The sequence below is a fragment of the Anguilla rostrata genome, unplaced genomic scaffold, assembly GCF_018555375.3.
Source record: "Anguilla rostrata isolate EN2019 unplaced genomic scaffold, ASM1855537v3 scaf0031, whole genome shotgun sequence".
Classification (NCBI taxonomy): domain Eukaryota; kingdom Metazoa; phylum Chordata; class Actinopteri; order Anguilliformes; family Anguillidae; genus Anguilla; species Anguilla rostrata.
In genome coordinates, this window is record NW_026985611.1 from 1 (window position 1) to 14670 (window position 14670).

Sequence of the window (14670 nt, forward strand, 5' to 3'; positions counted from 1 at the left end):
GACAAAATTAAACTTTTAACATGAAAATGTCTCTGGTTTAATGTGCTGTATTTTTTGAGTTACATTTGGCACATTAAGAGTGATCTGCCCTCTAAGGCCACATTGTGTCAGGCACATATATCTGAGGCATGAACTTTGACCCCTACTGTCCCATGCTGAGCACTGCTCCCTAGCACAGCTCTGAGAATGTCTCCACACTCCTGCCCCTCCCTCCTGTCTCTCTCTGTCAGTCATGTGACACGTAGTCAGGATCTCAAACTGCAGTCAGGCCTGAGAACTAAAATGGCTCCTTTATCAGATCATAACTCTTAAGATATGCACTTCATTATTCATTAGAAATTCAAAATTATGAAAAAATATTAAGATTTAATATTAATTATGTTTATGAAATTGTGTTTAAAGTTCAGTATGGCCTCAGTAGTTGACAGCAAAACAAAGCCCACCTTTTTAAAAATCTGAGTAATTGCAATCATCATGACTTTTTAAATGAAATTTAATTTCTAAATATAAATTTAATAAAATAAATGACTAAAGACTAAAATTCTTTAAAAAGTTAAAGACTAAATTATATTTTAAATCAGTTACCTTATAGTCTTCTGCTGCCTCCTGAACTGGTAGCAGTTCATGGTTTGCATGTTTTCTTGAAGTTTGGCAGATCACACAGACGGGTATTTGATCCACCAAACAGAAGAGTTTGAGTTTCTCACTGTGCAGACTGCAGAGCACTTCAGATCCTGCTTTAGCTCTCTGACTTCTCTCCTTTAAGAACGCCTCACAGGTATTCCTCAGAGACAGGTTAACGGGAGGTAGTTCCCTTGAAGATCTTCTCCTGCAAACTGGGCACTCCCGAGATCCCTTCTGTATCCAGTACTGCTGCAGACAGGCCTTACAGAAGCTGTGACTGCAACTCATGACATGTTTTGATATTATGATTTCAAAATCAACTGTAAATGTGTTCATATAAGTGCACCATTTTATGATCCGTCCACATAAATTCTCAAAGATTCGGTACATTTGTGGAGTTTCTGGACGCCCCTTGGTTAGAAACTTACTGGAGCTGTGAAATTAGAGTGTTCTGATTTGCGGTTATCTCACTATGGTTGGCTGCTTGGCCACGCGCTGATGAGTGGATTTGTTTATGTAGTGGAGATTTACTCCAGGAAAGGGAATAACGAGCCTAGTAACACGACAACGTCCTCTTCAGCGACTAAGAGGAGCTGACACCAAAAAAGTGTGAGGTGAAAATCTCATCCTTCTTCCATGTAGACGAGATGAGGGAAGAATGGAGACAGTGGGAGCTGTTCTGATGTCTGTGAAGCTGCTGATTGTCAGTCACAGAAGCCACTGTGAAGGACACAGGTGCAGCCAAGCAGTCAGAACACCGGGAGTCTGTGTGGAAGCTGGCCTGGCTTCAGGACCGTCCCTACAAACCATGGAGAGCAGCCTAACTGATTCAAAGCTAAAGTTAGCCATCTCCACTGGATAACAGAACTCCTAAATATCCCATTCACAGAGCGGGATTTAAACAACTCTATTTCAGCCAGTTTAACAATGTTAAACTGATATATTTTATTGTCTTTTGCATCCTTTTTTCAGTGTTTCATTAGGAAATGGGCGCCAAACTAAGGGAATAAATAAATGAATAAAATGCAATTGATGCCCCCCCCAACCAAACACGGTCGCAGCAGCACCCATCCACCCCACCAAACTAGCCCCTACCCCACCCATGCCCCCGCTCACCGCCCCTGCCTACAGTGAAATCCTGGGGGAAACACTGGACACCTTCAGTGGATCGGTACACATTAAATTAAGCCAGAAGAATGGAAACATTCTCTCAGTGAAGGAGTGTTTAAAAGTGTAGAGAGGAGTGTTGTCACTGGGGTTAGAGAATGACACCTCCCCCCTGTCCCAGTCCAGCTGCACTCTGACCCTCTGGGGATCCCTCTGCACAGTGAGGGCGGTACGTGAGTAGGTCAGGGCTTCATAACACCGAGAGCCCCGTCGTATACTCCACACTCCTGCTGCTGGGCTCAGATACACAGCCCCATTCCTGCTGATGGACTCTTTAGCCACACCCACCACCCAGACCTCACCCCCCACTTCTACATCCCAGCAGTGTCTCCCTGAGCTGAATCCCTCAGAGCCCAGCACACACACAACCACCCCCCATCAAATCTCTCTGGATTATCAGGAACCTGTTGACTCTCACCACTGCATCTCACACTGGTCAGATCCTCAGACAGTGAGAGTCTGGGATGTGCTGTGTTTGGGTCCAGAATCACAGGAGCTGAAGGGACAGAGAATGAGACATCAGCAGAAATGTAGTACAGGCGGTAGTGCAGTACACTGGGTAAGGAGTTGGTCTTGTAAACTAAATGCTGCAGTAACCTAAAAGTCACAGGTTAGATTCCCCGGTAGGACACTGCTGTTGTACCCTTGAGCAAGGTATTTAACCTGCATTGCAGGTGTATCATTGGATACAATGTAAAAGTTGTGTAAGTTGCTCTGGATAAGAGATTCTGCTAAATGTCTGTGAATCAAAGAAGTGAAGTCAGTACTGATCTGCACAAAGAGAAACCGTCAGACACAATGGGCTCCTAATGATATAAACTGGGTTTCACACAAATAACCATTATAGTCTCAGATACGAGACTATAGAAATGACTAGATAAGAGGGAGCAAAGCCTGTCAGTGTTTGTGTAGCTCCTGTCCTTCCCCTTAAATACAGTATCACTCTTAAAGCAGCATTTTATTATGAGCATCAGTGAGATTAAGGACTGGTGCTCAGTCTCTTCACTCCAGGGCTCTTACACAGACAGGACCAATATGACTCTGACTGGCTTTATCAGCTTGTGGAAAGGATGCTGAAGATTCCCCCTGTACAGTGACAATGTGGAGCTCCCTGCCCCCAGTACTCACTGTATTGAACAGTCCCCAGCATCTTCTCCCACACTCTGTACTTCAGATTGCCCAGGTGCTTGGCCACATCAATCAGCGCTCCTGAGACCTTCTCTGGATCCGCCAGTGTGCACTGGGCTCTGCAATAATATTCAGGAGTCACTTGTGCTGTGGGCGTGGCTTCATTACCATAGAAGATTATCAGCAGCAACATCAGATCTTCATTCTATAAGAAAATGGCTCCATCCCTCCCAGCGTTCTGCCACACAGCCCCACTGGCTGCCAGATATGAAGCAGCCCGACCCCACTGAGGGACACACACCCACAGGATTTATATTACAGGTAAAAATTAATTTAATTACTTTAATATTTAAAGATGACTTCCCTCTATATATAGTCATTATTAATGCTGCAGTATTTATTATAGAGAGAAACATTGCAAACACATTCCACAGTACCTCACTGATAGAACATTACAGGGCTAATAAACTATTCTGATATTTAACCTGATGACAGAAGATGGAGTTTGCTTACCTGTTTTGTGTGTCCTTGTAGCTCTGAAATAAGAACAGTGAATTATTATCACTGTATCCAATACTGTAGATAAACCACAGTAATATCTGACTGTATGTTGCTGAACAAGCTATAGATATGACACATGCCACAGAAAAATCAATGTGCTGCTTCATCATAGTTAAGCATGTGTACAGTGAGTGGATCTAAAATGGTGAGAAACTTGCCTGCAAAATTTGCCTGCAAAAAGGACACTGTAATTCTACTGCTTGATAAGCTTTGAAAAAATTTGATAATATTAGCAAGTTTACATTTAAAGGTGGTTTAGAGAATACTATATTCTCTAAATAAATTCTATGCGCTCTGCTCCTGCCGACTGGCTGAAGCTAAGCAAGTGTGGGCTTGGTTAGTACTTGGATGGGAGACCACCAGAGAATACTGAGTTGCTGCTGGAAGTGGTGTTGGTGGGCCAGCAGGGGGCAATCTTCCCTCTGGTCAAATAAACCCCAATGCCCCAGTGCAGTGACGGGGACACTGTACCATAGGAGATGCCGTCTTTCGAATGAGACGTTAAACCGGGGTCCTGACTCACTGTGGTCATTAAAGATCCCATGACACTATTCGCAAAGAGTAGGGGGTTCCCCGGTGTCCTGGCTAAATCCCAGATCTGGCTCTCGCAAAATTTGCCACCAAATCATCCCCTGACTTAATTGGCTAAAATATGCTCTCTCCCTCTCCACCTTCGCTAATATGTAGTGAGCTTTCGGGCGCAAAATGGCTGCCGTGCATCACCCCAGTGTGTGCTACACATCGGTGGTGGGTGAGGTGAGTTCCCCCTCACTGTAAAGCACTTTGAGCATTTGGAAAGGTGCTATATAAATGCAAGGATATTATTAATATTCTATAAATGAATGTGTGTGAGCATTAACAGCAGTTTGTATAGAGTCCTGCAGACACAGGGTGAACAGGTCTTACCTGCAGGAATGAGACGTCTTCAGCTCCCAGCTCCTGTTCTATGGCTCTGATTTGTTCTGAAAGGGATGATATCTCTTCTGTCATCTTCTCAATCTTCTCCTTCATCATCTGACTCTTCTGCTCCTCCTCCTCCCTCAGTGCAGTGACTCTGGCTGTCTCTTCATCTTTTAGGAACTGCTGAAGGTTCTCAAATTCCATCTTTATCTGTCTCTCTGTGTGCTGGGCCTGGCTCTGGAATAAACATTATTCACCATCATTTCAGCACAATCCAGTGCTGCATTTTCAACACTGTGATTTAAAGGCCTCAGTACAGTACCTTGATGTGCTCTGCTGTTTGATCACAGATTAGTTTCACTGCATTAAAGGCTTTTAGCTTCTTCTGCAGTGGAGCCAGTGCAGTCCTGAGTTTCTCCTGGAAAGAAATGACAGACTCCACACTTTACTGAGAAAACAGACCAACAGTAAACGTCACTGCCTACACAGACAGCACAAGAGCCACTGCTCAGACAGAGGGGAGCCAGAATGTAGACTCTGGCCACAGCTTGTGTAAAAACAATGTGCTCACAGAGACACATATCAGTGTATTGCTTCTCTGTCAGGACATGCCAGGTAAACAGGTATGCTTGTGCAAAATTGGAATTTGTATCGGCAAAATTAAACTTTTAACATGAAAATGTCTCTGGTTTAATGTGCTGTATTTTTTGAGTTACATTTGACACATTAACAGTGATCGGCCCTCTAAGGCCACATTGTGTCAGACACATATATCTGAGGCATGAACTTTGACCCCTACTGTCCCATGCTGAGCACTGCTCCCAAACACAGCTCTGAGAATGTCTCCACACTCCTGCCCCTCCCTCCTGTCTTTTTCTGTCAGTCATGTGACACATAGTCATGGGCTCAAACACGCAAAACCTGAAAACTAAAATTGTTTTTTTCTTTAGCTCACAACCCTTTCGATATGCACTATTTCATACAAAATTCTAAATAATGAAAAATAGTAATATTTAATATTAATTATATTTATGAAAAACATTTTAAAGTTCAGCATGGTCTCAGTAGATGACAGCACAACAAAGCCCAACTTTTAAAAAAATCAGCGTAATTGCAATCATCTTTTGCAATGACTTTTAAAATGAAATTTAATTTCCAAACATAAATGAATTAAAATAAATGGTAAAAGTCTAAATTCTATTATAAATCAGTTACCTTATACTCTTCTGCAGCCTCCTGAACTGGTAGCAGTTCGTGGTTTGCATGTTTTCTTGAAGTTTGGCAGATCACACAGACGGGTATTTGGTCCACTAAACAGAAGAGTTTGAGTTTCTCACTGTGCAGACTGCAGAGCACTTCAGATCCTGCTTTAGCTCTCTGACTTCTCTCCTTTAAGAACGCCTCACAGGTATTTCTCAGAGACAGGTTACCGGGAGGTAGGTCCTTGGAAGATCTTCTCCTGCAAACTGGGCACTCCCGAGATCCCTTCTGTTCCCAGTACTGCTGCAGACAGGCCTTACAGAAGCTGTGACTGCAACTCAGGATAACAGGATCCCTGAAGATTTCAGAGCACACAGGACAGGAGAGCTCCTCTTCCAGGAGAGAAGATCCAGACGCCATTCTGTCTGTTCTGAGCTCAGTAAGGGCTTCTGCTAAATCTGCAGTTTAGTTTCACTTTTACTTATTGCTGTTATACAAAAACTGCAGATTAAAAAAGAATTTAATTTAGTCCCAAATCTCTGTTTTTCCCTGCCTGTTTTTATTCCTCAGGCAAAATCTTTAGAAATTCCTAAATTTCTGAGAAATATACATTGAAATCATATCATTAGATCCCCAGCGTAAGTAATGTGCCTGTGTGAGAGAAACTGTACTTCCCTCTTCCTGTTAGACACACCTGATTGTCAGAGACAGCACATCCTGCAGGGGGCAGCATTGTACCGCTGAGGTTTGAGTGGCTGATCTGCCAGCAGTTTTACACCAGCCCTGTTCTTCAGGTTCATTTTTATGTTGCATTCATTTCAACTCAAAGTCTTATTTAAAATCTGTTCTGATATCAATGCTAATAGTATAATCTTTTAGATATTTATATAAAAAGGTAAAAACAAAAAAAATCAATCCATCCTTCCATTATCTAACCCACTTATTCCTGGTTGGGATCGCAGGAGGTGCTGGAGCCTATCCCAGCATGCACTGGGCTATAGTCATTGGCTAACAGACAGTATGATGTCACCCAGGCAGGGTTCTAATGCAGATTTAGTGTGCAGTTCATATCTTGATATTCATCTCAGAAGCACTATGACAGCAGCTACAGCTGGAGACAACATTCACCGTTCTGCCTACATTAACACAAAAACATGAGTTTGAGGAGTAAAAATAGTCTTAGACAAGACTTTCCTCATGACTAAGCCAAACTCTTTCTTTGGAATATTACTCCCATCTTTAGCGTCTATTTTACTTGCACTAAAAGACTAAAAGCATTAGGCTACCAGTGGTTTAAAAAAATTAAGCTAGATAAGATTTCACTCAATTTAACTACCAGGTTATCAGTCAAAAACAAAGCACAACTCATTCAACAGCCAGAGATCTCAATGAGCTGCTAATTAGTAGAATCAGATGTGCCAAAACAGGGTTGAAATGAAAACCAACAAGATGGTAATCACCACCCTGCTTAAGACCCGGCCACCTGTCACTGATGATGATGATGATGATGATGTTGATGGTTTATTGGGGGGGTGTCACTTCCCTGTTGATAATAAAGGGTTCATTACTTCTAGGGTGTGTAATTTTCACAGTTTATTCTCTACTCTGTTCAGGGAGGGGGGTGTTTGTCGTTGCTCAGTGATGAGGACCGAGAGGCTCCGTTGTGTCTGTGTGGAGTTTAAAGGAAAGCAGCGCACAGCAGACAGACAGAGAGCTGAGGGGAGCACACTGAGGGGGGGGGGGGGGGCGACTGTGGAGGGACAGTGAATATAAAGATCCCGCTGTGGGGGGAGGAGCGTGCGCTTGGACTCACACACACAGACACTCACACACAGGCCAGCGTGGGGCCCCATAGGGGCCCAGAGCCCACAGGGGCCCCAGTGCTCTCTCACACTCACACACAGGCCAGCGTGGGGCCCCATAGGGCCCAGAGCCCACAGGGGCCCCAGTGCTCTCTCACACTCACACACAGGCCAGCGTGGGGCCCCATAGGGGCCAAAAGCCCACAGGGGCCCCAATGCTCTCTCACACTCACACACAGGCCAGCGTGGGGCCCCATAGGGGCCAAAAGCCCACAGGGGCCCCAATGCTCTCTCACACTCACACACAGGCCAGCGTGGGGCCCCATGGGGGCCCAGAGCCCACAGGAGCCCCAGTGCTCTCCCACACTCACACACAGGCCAGCGTGGGGCCCCATGGGGGCCCAGAGCCCACAGGAGCCCCAGTGCTCTCTCACACTCACACACCTGGTAGAGACGGGGCTTCACCCAACACCTCAGCACTGCTTCAGGCGCCCTCTTGTGGACAGAGTGAGTATGACCAGATGTTTCCTTCACTCTCAGAGTTCACAGCGCCACTTGGGGGCACTGGGCTTATCTGCATTTCTCAACTGATCTCAGATCAGCTCAAGTAAGCACGGAATGAACCCAAACCCAACGTATGAGAAGAGAATTTGTCTGTCTGTGTTCACACTGCACTGGAGAGAGAGACTTACCTCATCACACACCTGGGAGACACACTGGTGACGGGTCAGGAAAAGAGCAGCACTCTGGAGTGATTCCACTGGTGCGTTTATTACAATTCAACTGATTACACACAAACCCACATACTTATAATCCATGATATACCACAGTGATTAGTTGGCAATAACATTGTGAAGTTACAGAAAAAAATTTGACATTATGATTTCAAAATCAACTGCAAATGTGTTCATATAAGGGCGGCATTTCATGATCCGTCCTCAAAGATTCTCAAAGATTCAACACATTTGTGGAGTTTCTGGACGCCCCTTGGTTAGAAACTTACTGGAGCTGTGAAATTAGAGTGTTCTGATTTGCGGTTATCTCACTATGGTTGGCTGCTTGGCCACGCGCTGATGAGTGGATTTGTTTATGTAGTGGAGATTTACTCCAGGAAAGGGAATAACGAGCCTAGTAACATGACAACGTCATCTTCAGTGACTAAGAGGAGCTGACACAAAAAAGTATGAGGTGTCCCTACAAACCATGGAGAGCAGTTTAACTGATTCAAAGCTAAAGTTAGCCATCTCCACTGGATAACAGAACTCCTAAATATCCCATTCACAGTATGTGGTTTAAACAACTCTATTTCAGACAGCTCGCTTAACAATGTTAAACTGATATATTTTATTGTCTTTTGCATCCTTTTTTCAGTGTTTCATTAGGAAATGGGAGTAACACATTACACAGGCCCCATCAGGGCTGACTGGGGGGTGCCAAACTAAGGGAATAAATAAATGAATAAAATGCAATTAATGCCCCCCCCCAACCAAACACGATCGCAGCAGCACCCATCCACGCCACCAGACTACCCCCCCCCCCCCCCCCAACCAGGACCCCGCTCACCCCCCCGCCTACAAATAAATCCTCGGGGAAATACTGGACACCTTCAGTGGAGACGATGAATCAGGATAGAAGATTGATGAATCAGGATAGAAGAATGGAAGGACTCTCTCAGTGAAGGAGTGTTTAAAAGTGTAGAAAGGAGTGTTGTCACTGGGGTCAGAGAATGACACCTCCCCCCTGTCCCAGTCCAGCTGCACTCTGACCCTCTGGGGTTTCCCCTGCACAGTGAGGGCTGTAGGTGGGGAGGCCCAGGCTTTGTATTTCCCATTGATCAGCCATATACACCACACTCCTCCTGCTGGGCTCCAATCCACAGCCCCTTTCCTTCTGATGGACTCTTTAGCCACACCCACCGCCCAGTAATCTCCATCCCCCACCTCTACATCCCAGGAGTGTCTCCCTGAGCTGAATCCCTCAGAGCCCAGCACACACCGCCCCAAATTAAATCTCTCTGGATTATCAGGAACCTGCTGTCTCTCACCACTCTCTCTCACGCTGGTCAGATCCTCAGACAGTGAGAGGCTGGGATGTGCTGTGTTTGGGTCCAGAGTCACAGGAGCTGAAGGGACAGAGAATGAGACGTCAGCAGAAGTGTAGTATAGGCGATAGTGTAGTACATCGGGTAAGGAGTTGGTCTTGTAATCTAAATGCTGCAGTAACCTAAAAGTCACAGGTTACATTCCCCGGTAGGACACTGCTGTTGTACCCTTGAGCAAGGTATTTAACCTGCATTGCTTCAGTATATATCCAGCTGTATCATTGGATACAATGTAAATGCTGTGTAAAAAGCTGTGTAAGTCACTCTGGATAAGAGCTTCTGCTAAATGCCTTTGAGGAAAGAAGTGAAGTCAGTACTGATCTGCACAAAGGAAACTGTCAGACACAATGGGTTCCTAATGATATAAACTGAGTTTTACAAAAACAGCCTTTATAGTCTCAGATACATGTGTGAGAGAAGCACCAGAACTAAAAGTTAATAATATTTGACAAGTCATATGTTGCATATATATGTTCATCTATATAATTATTGTAAGAGGGTTCAAAGCCTGCCAGTATCTGTGCAGCTCCTGTCCTTCCCCTTAAATACAGTATCACTCTTAAAGCAGCATTTTATTATGAGCATCAGTGAGATTAAGGACTGGTGCTCAGTCTCTTCACTCCAGGGCTCTTACACAGACAGGACCAATATGACTCTGACTGGCTTTATCAGCTTGTGGAAAGGATGCTGAAGATTCCCCCTGTATGGTGACAATGTGGAGCTCCCTGCCCGCAGTACTCACTGTATTGAACAGTCCCCAGCATCTTCTTCCACACTCTGTACTTCAGATTGCCCAGGTGCTTGGCCACATCAATCAGCGCTCCTGAGACCTTCTCTGGATCCGCCAGTGTGCACTGGGCTCTGCAATAATATTCAGGAGTCACTTGTGCTGTGGGCGTGGCTTCATTACCATAGAAGATTATCAGCAGCAGCATCAGATCTTCATTCTATAAGAAAATGGCTCCATCCCTCCCAGCGTTCTGCCACACAGCCCCACTGGCTGCCAAATATGAAGCAGCCCAACCCCACTGAGGGACACACACTCACAGGAGCGTGGGGGGGTGGGGGGGATTTATATTAGAGGTAAATATTCATTTATCTTATCATTACTTTAGTATTGAAGTCATTGTTAATGCTGCAGTAATTAATATAGAGAGAGAAACATTGCAAACACATTCCACAATACCTCACTGATAGAACATTATAAAGCTACTTTTGATATTTATCCTGATGACAGAAGATGCAGTTTGCTTACCTGTTTTGTGTGTCCTTGTAGCTCTGAAATAAGGAGAGTGACTTGTTATCACTGTAAACAAAACTGTAGATAAACCACAGTAATATCTGACTGCACGTTTCTGAACAAGCTTTAGACATGACACATGACATAGAAAAATAAACGTGCAGCTTTATCATAGTTAAATATGTGTACAGTGTGTGGATTTAGAATGATGAGAAACTTTAAATCACACTTTTCCTGCAAAAAGGAGACTGTAATTCTACTGCTTGATAAAGCTTTGAAGAGATTTGATGATATTTGCAAGATTACATGAAAAGGTGGTTTAGAGAATATTATATTCCATAAATGAAGGTGTGAGAGCATTAACAGCAGTTTGTATAGAGTCCTTCCCAGAGTGAACTGGTCTTACCTGCAGGAATGAGACGTCTTCAGCTCCCAGCTCCTGTTCTATGGCTCGGATTTGTTCTGAAAGCGATGATATCTCTTCTGTCATCTTCTCAATCTTCTCCTTCATCATCTGACTCTTCTGCTTCTCTTCCTTCCTCAGTGTAGTGACTCTGGCTGTCTCTTCATCTTTTAGGAACTGCTGAAGTTTCTCAAACTCCATCTTTATCTGTCTCTCTGTGCGCTGGGCCTGGTTCTGTAATAAACATTATTCACCATCATTTCAGCACAGTCCAGTTCTGCATTTTCACCACTGTGATTTAAAGGCTTCAGTACAGTACCTTGATGTGCTCTGCTGTTTGATCACAGATTAGTTTCACTGCATTAAAGGCTTTTAGCTTCTCCTGCAGTGGAGCCAGTGCAGTCCTGAGTTTCTCCTGGAAAGAAATGACAGAGTTCACAATTTACTGAGGAAACAGTCACACACTAAACTTCACTGCCTACACAGACAGCACAAGAGCCCCTGCTCAGACAGAGGGGAGCCAGAATGGAGACTCTGACCACTGCTGATGTAAAAACAATGTGTTCACTGCGACACATATCAGTGTATTGCTTCTCTGTCAGGACATGCCAGGTAAACAGGTATGCTTGTGCAAAATTGGAACACTAATATTCTGTTTGTATCGGCAAAATTAAACTTTTAACATGAAAATGTCTCTGGTTTAATGTGCTGTATTTTTTGAGTTACATTTGGCACATTAAGAGTGATCTGCCCTCTAAGGCCGCATTGTGTCAGGCACATATATCTGAGGCATGAACTTTGACCCCTACTGTCCCATGCTGAGCACTGCTCCCTAACACAGCTCTGAGAATGTCTCCACACTCCTGCCCCTCTGTCAGTCATGTGACACATAGATAGGGGCTCAAACTGCAATCTGAGAACAAAGGTCACTTTATACAGTTCTGTTTGTTAAATATTAAGAGTTGACCTCCTGATGTCATCAAATTGAAGTGATATGTCTCAATAAAATTACAAGGTATTCGTTTTTATTTTTAAAAGATTCATGAAAATTATTTGCTTAGAATGAAACTTACAAGATATACTAGTATAGGGTGCTAAGCCACCTAAAACCCCTGTCTTTTTATGAATTCCAATAAAATGAAACCATAAAGCATTTAAAATGTAATACTATATGTCAACTGAAAATTACTAAAATCAATTTAAAAGTAGACAAATTTTGAATTATTGTATATGAAAATTATACTTGTATTATACCTTATACTCTTGTGCAGCCTCCTGAACTGGTAGCATTTCATGGTTTGCATGTTTTCTTGAAGATTGGCAGATGACACAGATGGGTATTTGATCCTTCAAACAGAAGAGTTTGAGTTTCTCACTGTGCAGACTGCAGAGCACTTCAGATCCTGCTTTAGCTCTCTGATTTATCTCCTTTAAGAACGCCTCACAGGTATTCCTCAGAGACAGGTTACAGGGAGGTTTATCCTTAGAAGATCTTCTGCAAACTGGGCACTCCCGAGATCCCTTCTGTTCCCAGTACTGCTGCAGACAGGCCTTACAGAAGCTGTGACTGCAACTCAGGAGAACAGGATCCCTGAAGATTTCAGAGCACACAGGACAGGACAGCTCCTCTTCCAGGAGAGAAAATCCAGACGCCATTCTGTCTTTCTCTGTTCTGAGCTCAGTAATGGCTTCTGCTGAATCTGTAGTTTAGTTTCACTTTTACTACCTGTGAATTCAAAATCTGCAGATTAGACAGAATTTAATTTAGTCCCAAATCTCTGTTCTTTCCAGCTTGTTTTTATTCCTTAGGTAATATCTTCAGAAATGTCTTCATTTCAGAGAAATATACATTGAAATCATATCATTAGATCCCCAGTGTAACTGCCTGTGTGTGAGAAACTGTACTTCCCTCTTCCTGTTAGACACGCCTGATAATCAGAGACAGCACTTCCTGCAGGGGGACAGCATTGTACCACTGAGGTTTGATTGGCTGATCTGCCAGCAGCTCTACACCAGCGCTGTTCTTCGGGTTCTTTATAATGTAAGAAAATTCTGCTGCATTCAGTTCAGTTTAAGGTCTTATTTAAAAATGTGTTCCGATATACACAGCTAATGCAAATAGTGGAGTCTTTTAGATATTTATATAAAAAGGTTTTAAAAAAAAATCAATCCATCCTTCCATTAACTAACCCACTTATTCCTGCTTGGGGTCACAGGAGGTGCTGGAGCCTATCCCAGCATGCATTGGACGAGAGGCAGGAATATAAAGGGTATGCATTGATGTCACTTTGCCACCGGAATACGCCCCCTCAGTCGGGACTGAGTGGCAAAACATGCTGCCACATGGCTGCCTTTACTATAGGAAACTGCAAAACCGGGAGTAAAACAAACGATTATCTGCTTAAATTAAAGGCAGTTGGACTCGACAGTGATCCTTACAAGTTACCAAAGAACCAGTGGTCCATGGACATTCAACAAGAAATTGGATCTTTTTACAGACTGCCGAAAGCTAAAGAAAAGAGAAGCGATGCATCGCTGCATTTCGCAGAGACAACTGGAATCCAGGCACCGAAACGTGGATTTGCGGTTGTTGTTTTGTGTCAGGTATGTTGGATTTTTGGGTAAAATTGTTACCAACGCAAGTATGAACGACAGGAGTCTCGAGTAAAAGAGAAAAAAAACAGATCCTTTTTATTAACATTAATTTCATAAAAAACTATGTTAGGGAAAATAGCAAAGTGCTAGCTTCCTTTATTTTCTCCAATTCATAAAATGGTTTAATGAGCAATAACACGCACAACATTTAACATTTCCACCCCTTACTGCAAACAGACTACCCGGCTGGCTTGTACCTTACTTGTGTTTGCTGCGACCTTAGAGAAGGGAATATATGCACCTGTGACTGACACACTCCATTAAGGTACACTGCAATTGTAATCACACTAAACTCCACAGAGCAAAGTAGAAGAACACACAAATAGTTAAAGCAAAGCCAAACGCTCTTAGTCAAGCACACCAATCTAGAAGGGGCGTAAAGCAAACCCAACAGCATGCAGATAGACAAGCCCCTCGAATTAATGGCAGGCAAAGCACAAAGAATAGTTAAAGCAAGACTGGGTCAGCTGATTGAGTTAGAGCGGGGGAGAATGGCTAACATGAAAACAAAAAAACTATTAAAACAAAAAGAAATGCTCAAGCTAGCTGACCAGCTCCGCGCACTAGCTGATCAACACAAGGCCAGATCCTATGAGCGGAAGCATGCTCACTTGTGGTAGCTGGGCAGCTAATTTGCAACATGTACATAAAACGAAAAGAAGGAACAGCGGTCAATCCATGCATCGGCCACCTACTCAAAATAAACCTATAAGCAAAACAAAAGGCACAGCTCAAGCTACATGCACAGAAAGCATCCACACCCAAACCAAGAAGCCACCAATATAAAAGCATGAATAAAACAATCTACCTTACCTGATGGCTCTCAATGGCTGTATGCGGTCAAGGTCAGTCAACGCTGGTCATTGGCTAACAGACAGTATGATGTCAC

The 14670-nt window shown here is 43.7% G+C and overlaps 2 protein-coding genes across 2 annotated transcripts; both read right to left on the reverse strand.

The window, feature by feature from the left end:
- Positions 1–26: 26 nt before the first annotated feature.
- LOC135246180 (zinc-binding protein A33-like) lies at positions 27–13575 on the reverse strand. Its single transcript, XM_064319722.1, has 7 exons — positions 12381–13575; positions 11446–11541; positions 11130–11360; positions 10739–10761; positions 10226–10344; positions 8987–9504; positions 27–1782 (listed from the first exon to the last, which is right to left on the reverse strand). Exons 1-7 carry the CDS (start codon positions 12780–12782, stop codon positions 1750–1752), a joined length of 1422 nt encoding a protein of 473 aa, XP_064175792.1. The 5' UTR covers positions 12783–13575; the 3' UTR covers positions 27–1749.
- Positions 2552–6456, reverse strand: LOC135246179 (E3 ubiquitin-protein ligase TRIM35-like). The gene is made up of 6 exons (XM_064319720.1): positions 5596–6456; positions 4703–4798; positions 4387–4617; positions 3433–3455; positions 2920–3038; positions 2552–2562 (listed from the first exon to the last, which is right to left on the reverse strand). The coding sequence occupies exons 1-6, from the start codon at positions 5998–6000 to the stop codon at positions 2552–2554; spliced, it is 885 nt and encodes a 294-aa protein (XP_064175790.1). The 5' UTR covers positions 6001–6456.
- Positions 13576–14670: the final 1095 nt, after the last annotated feature.

Excerpts from the sequence above, each read along its gene's own strand:
- LOC135246179 (XM_064319720.1), bottom strand. The coding sequence starts at position 6,000 with ATGGCGTCTGGATCTTCTCTCCTGGAAGAGGAGCTCTCCTGTCCTGTG. Across the intron at positions 4,799-5,595 it reads AGGCTGCAGAAGAGTATAAG|GAGAAACTCAGGACTGCACT; the intron begins GTAACTGATTTA and ends ATTTCTTTCCAG. Across the intron at positions 4,618-4,702 it reads AAACAGCAGAGCACATCAAG|AGCCAGGCCCAGCACACAGA; the intron begins GTACTGTACTGA and ends TGTTTATTCCAG.
- LOC135246180 (XM_064319722.1), bottom strand. The coding sequence starts at position 12,782 with ATGGCGTCTGGATTTTCTCTCCTGGAAGAGGAGCTGTCCTGTCCTGTG. Across the intron at positions 9,505-10,225 it reads GCTGGGGACTGTTCAATACA|CTCCTGTGACTCTGGACCCA; the intron begins GTGAGTACTGCG and ends CTGTCCCTTCAG. Across the intron at positions 1,783-8,986 it reads ATTCATCGTCTCCACTGAAG|GTGTCCAGTGTTTCCCCCAG; the intron begins GTGTCCAGTATT and ends GATCCACTGAAG.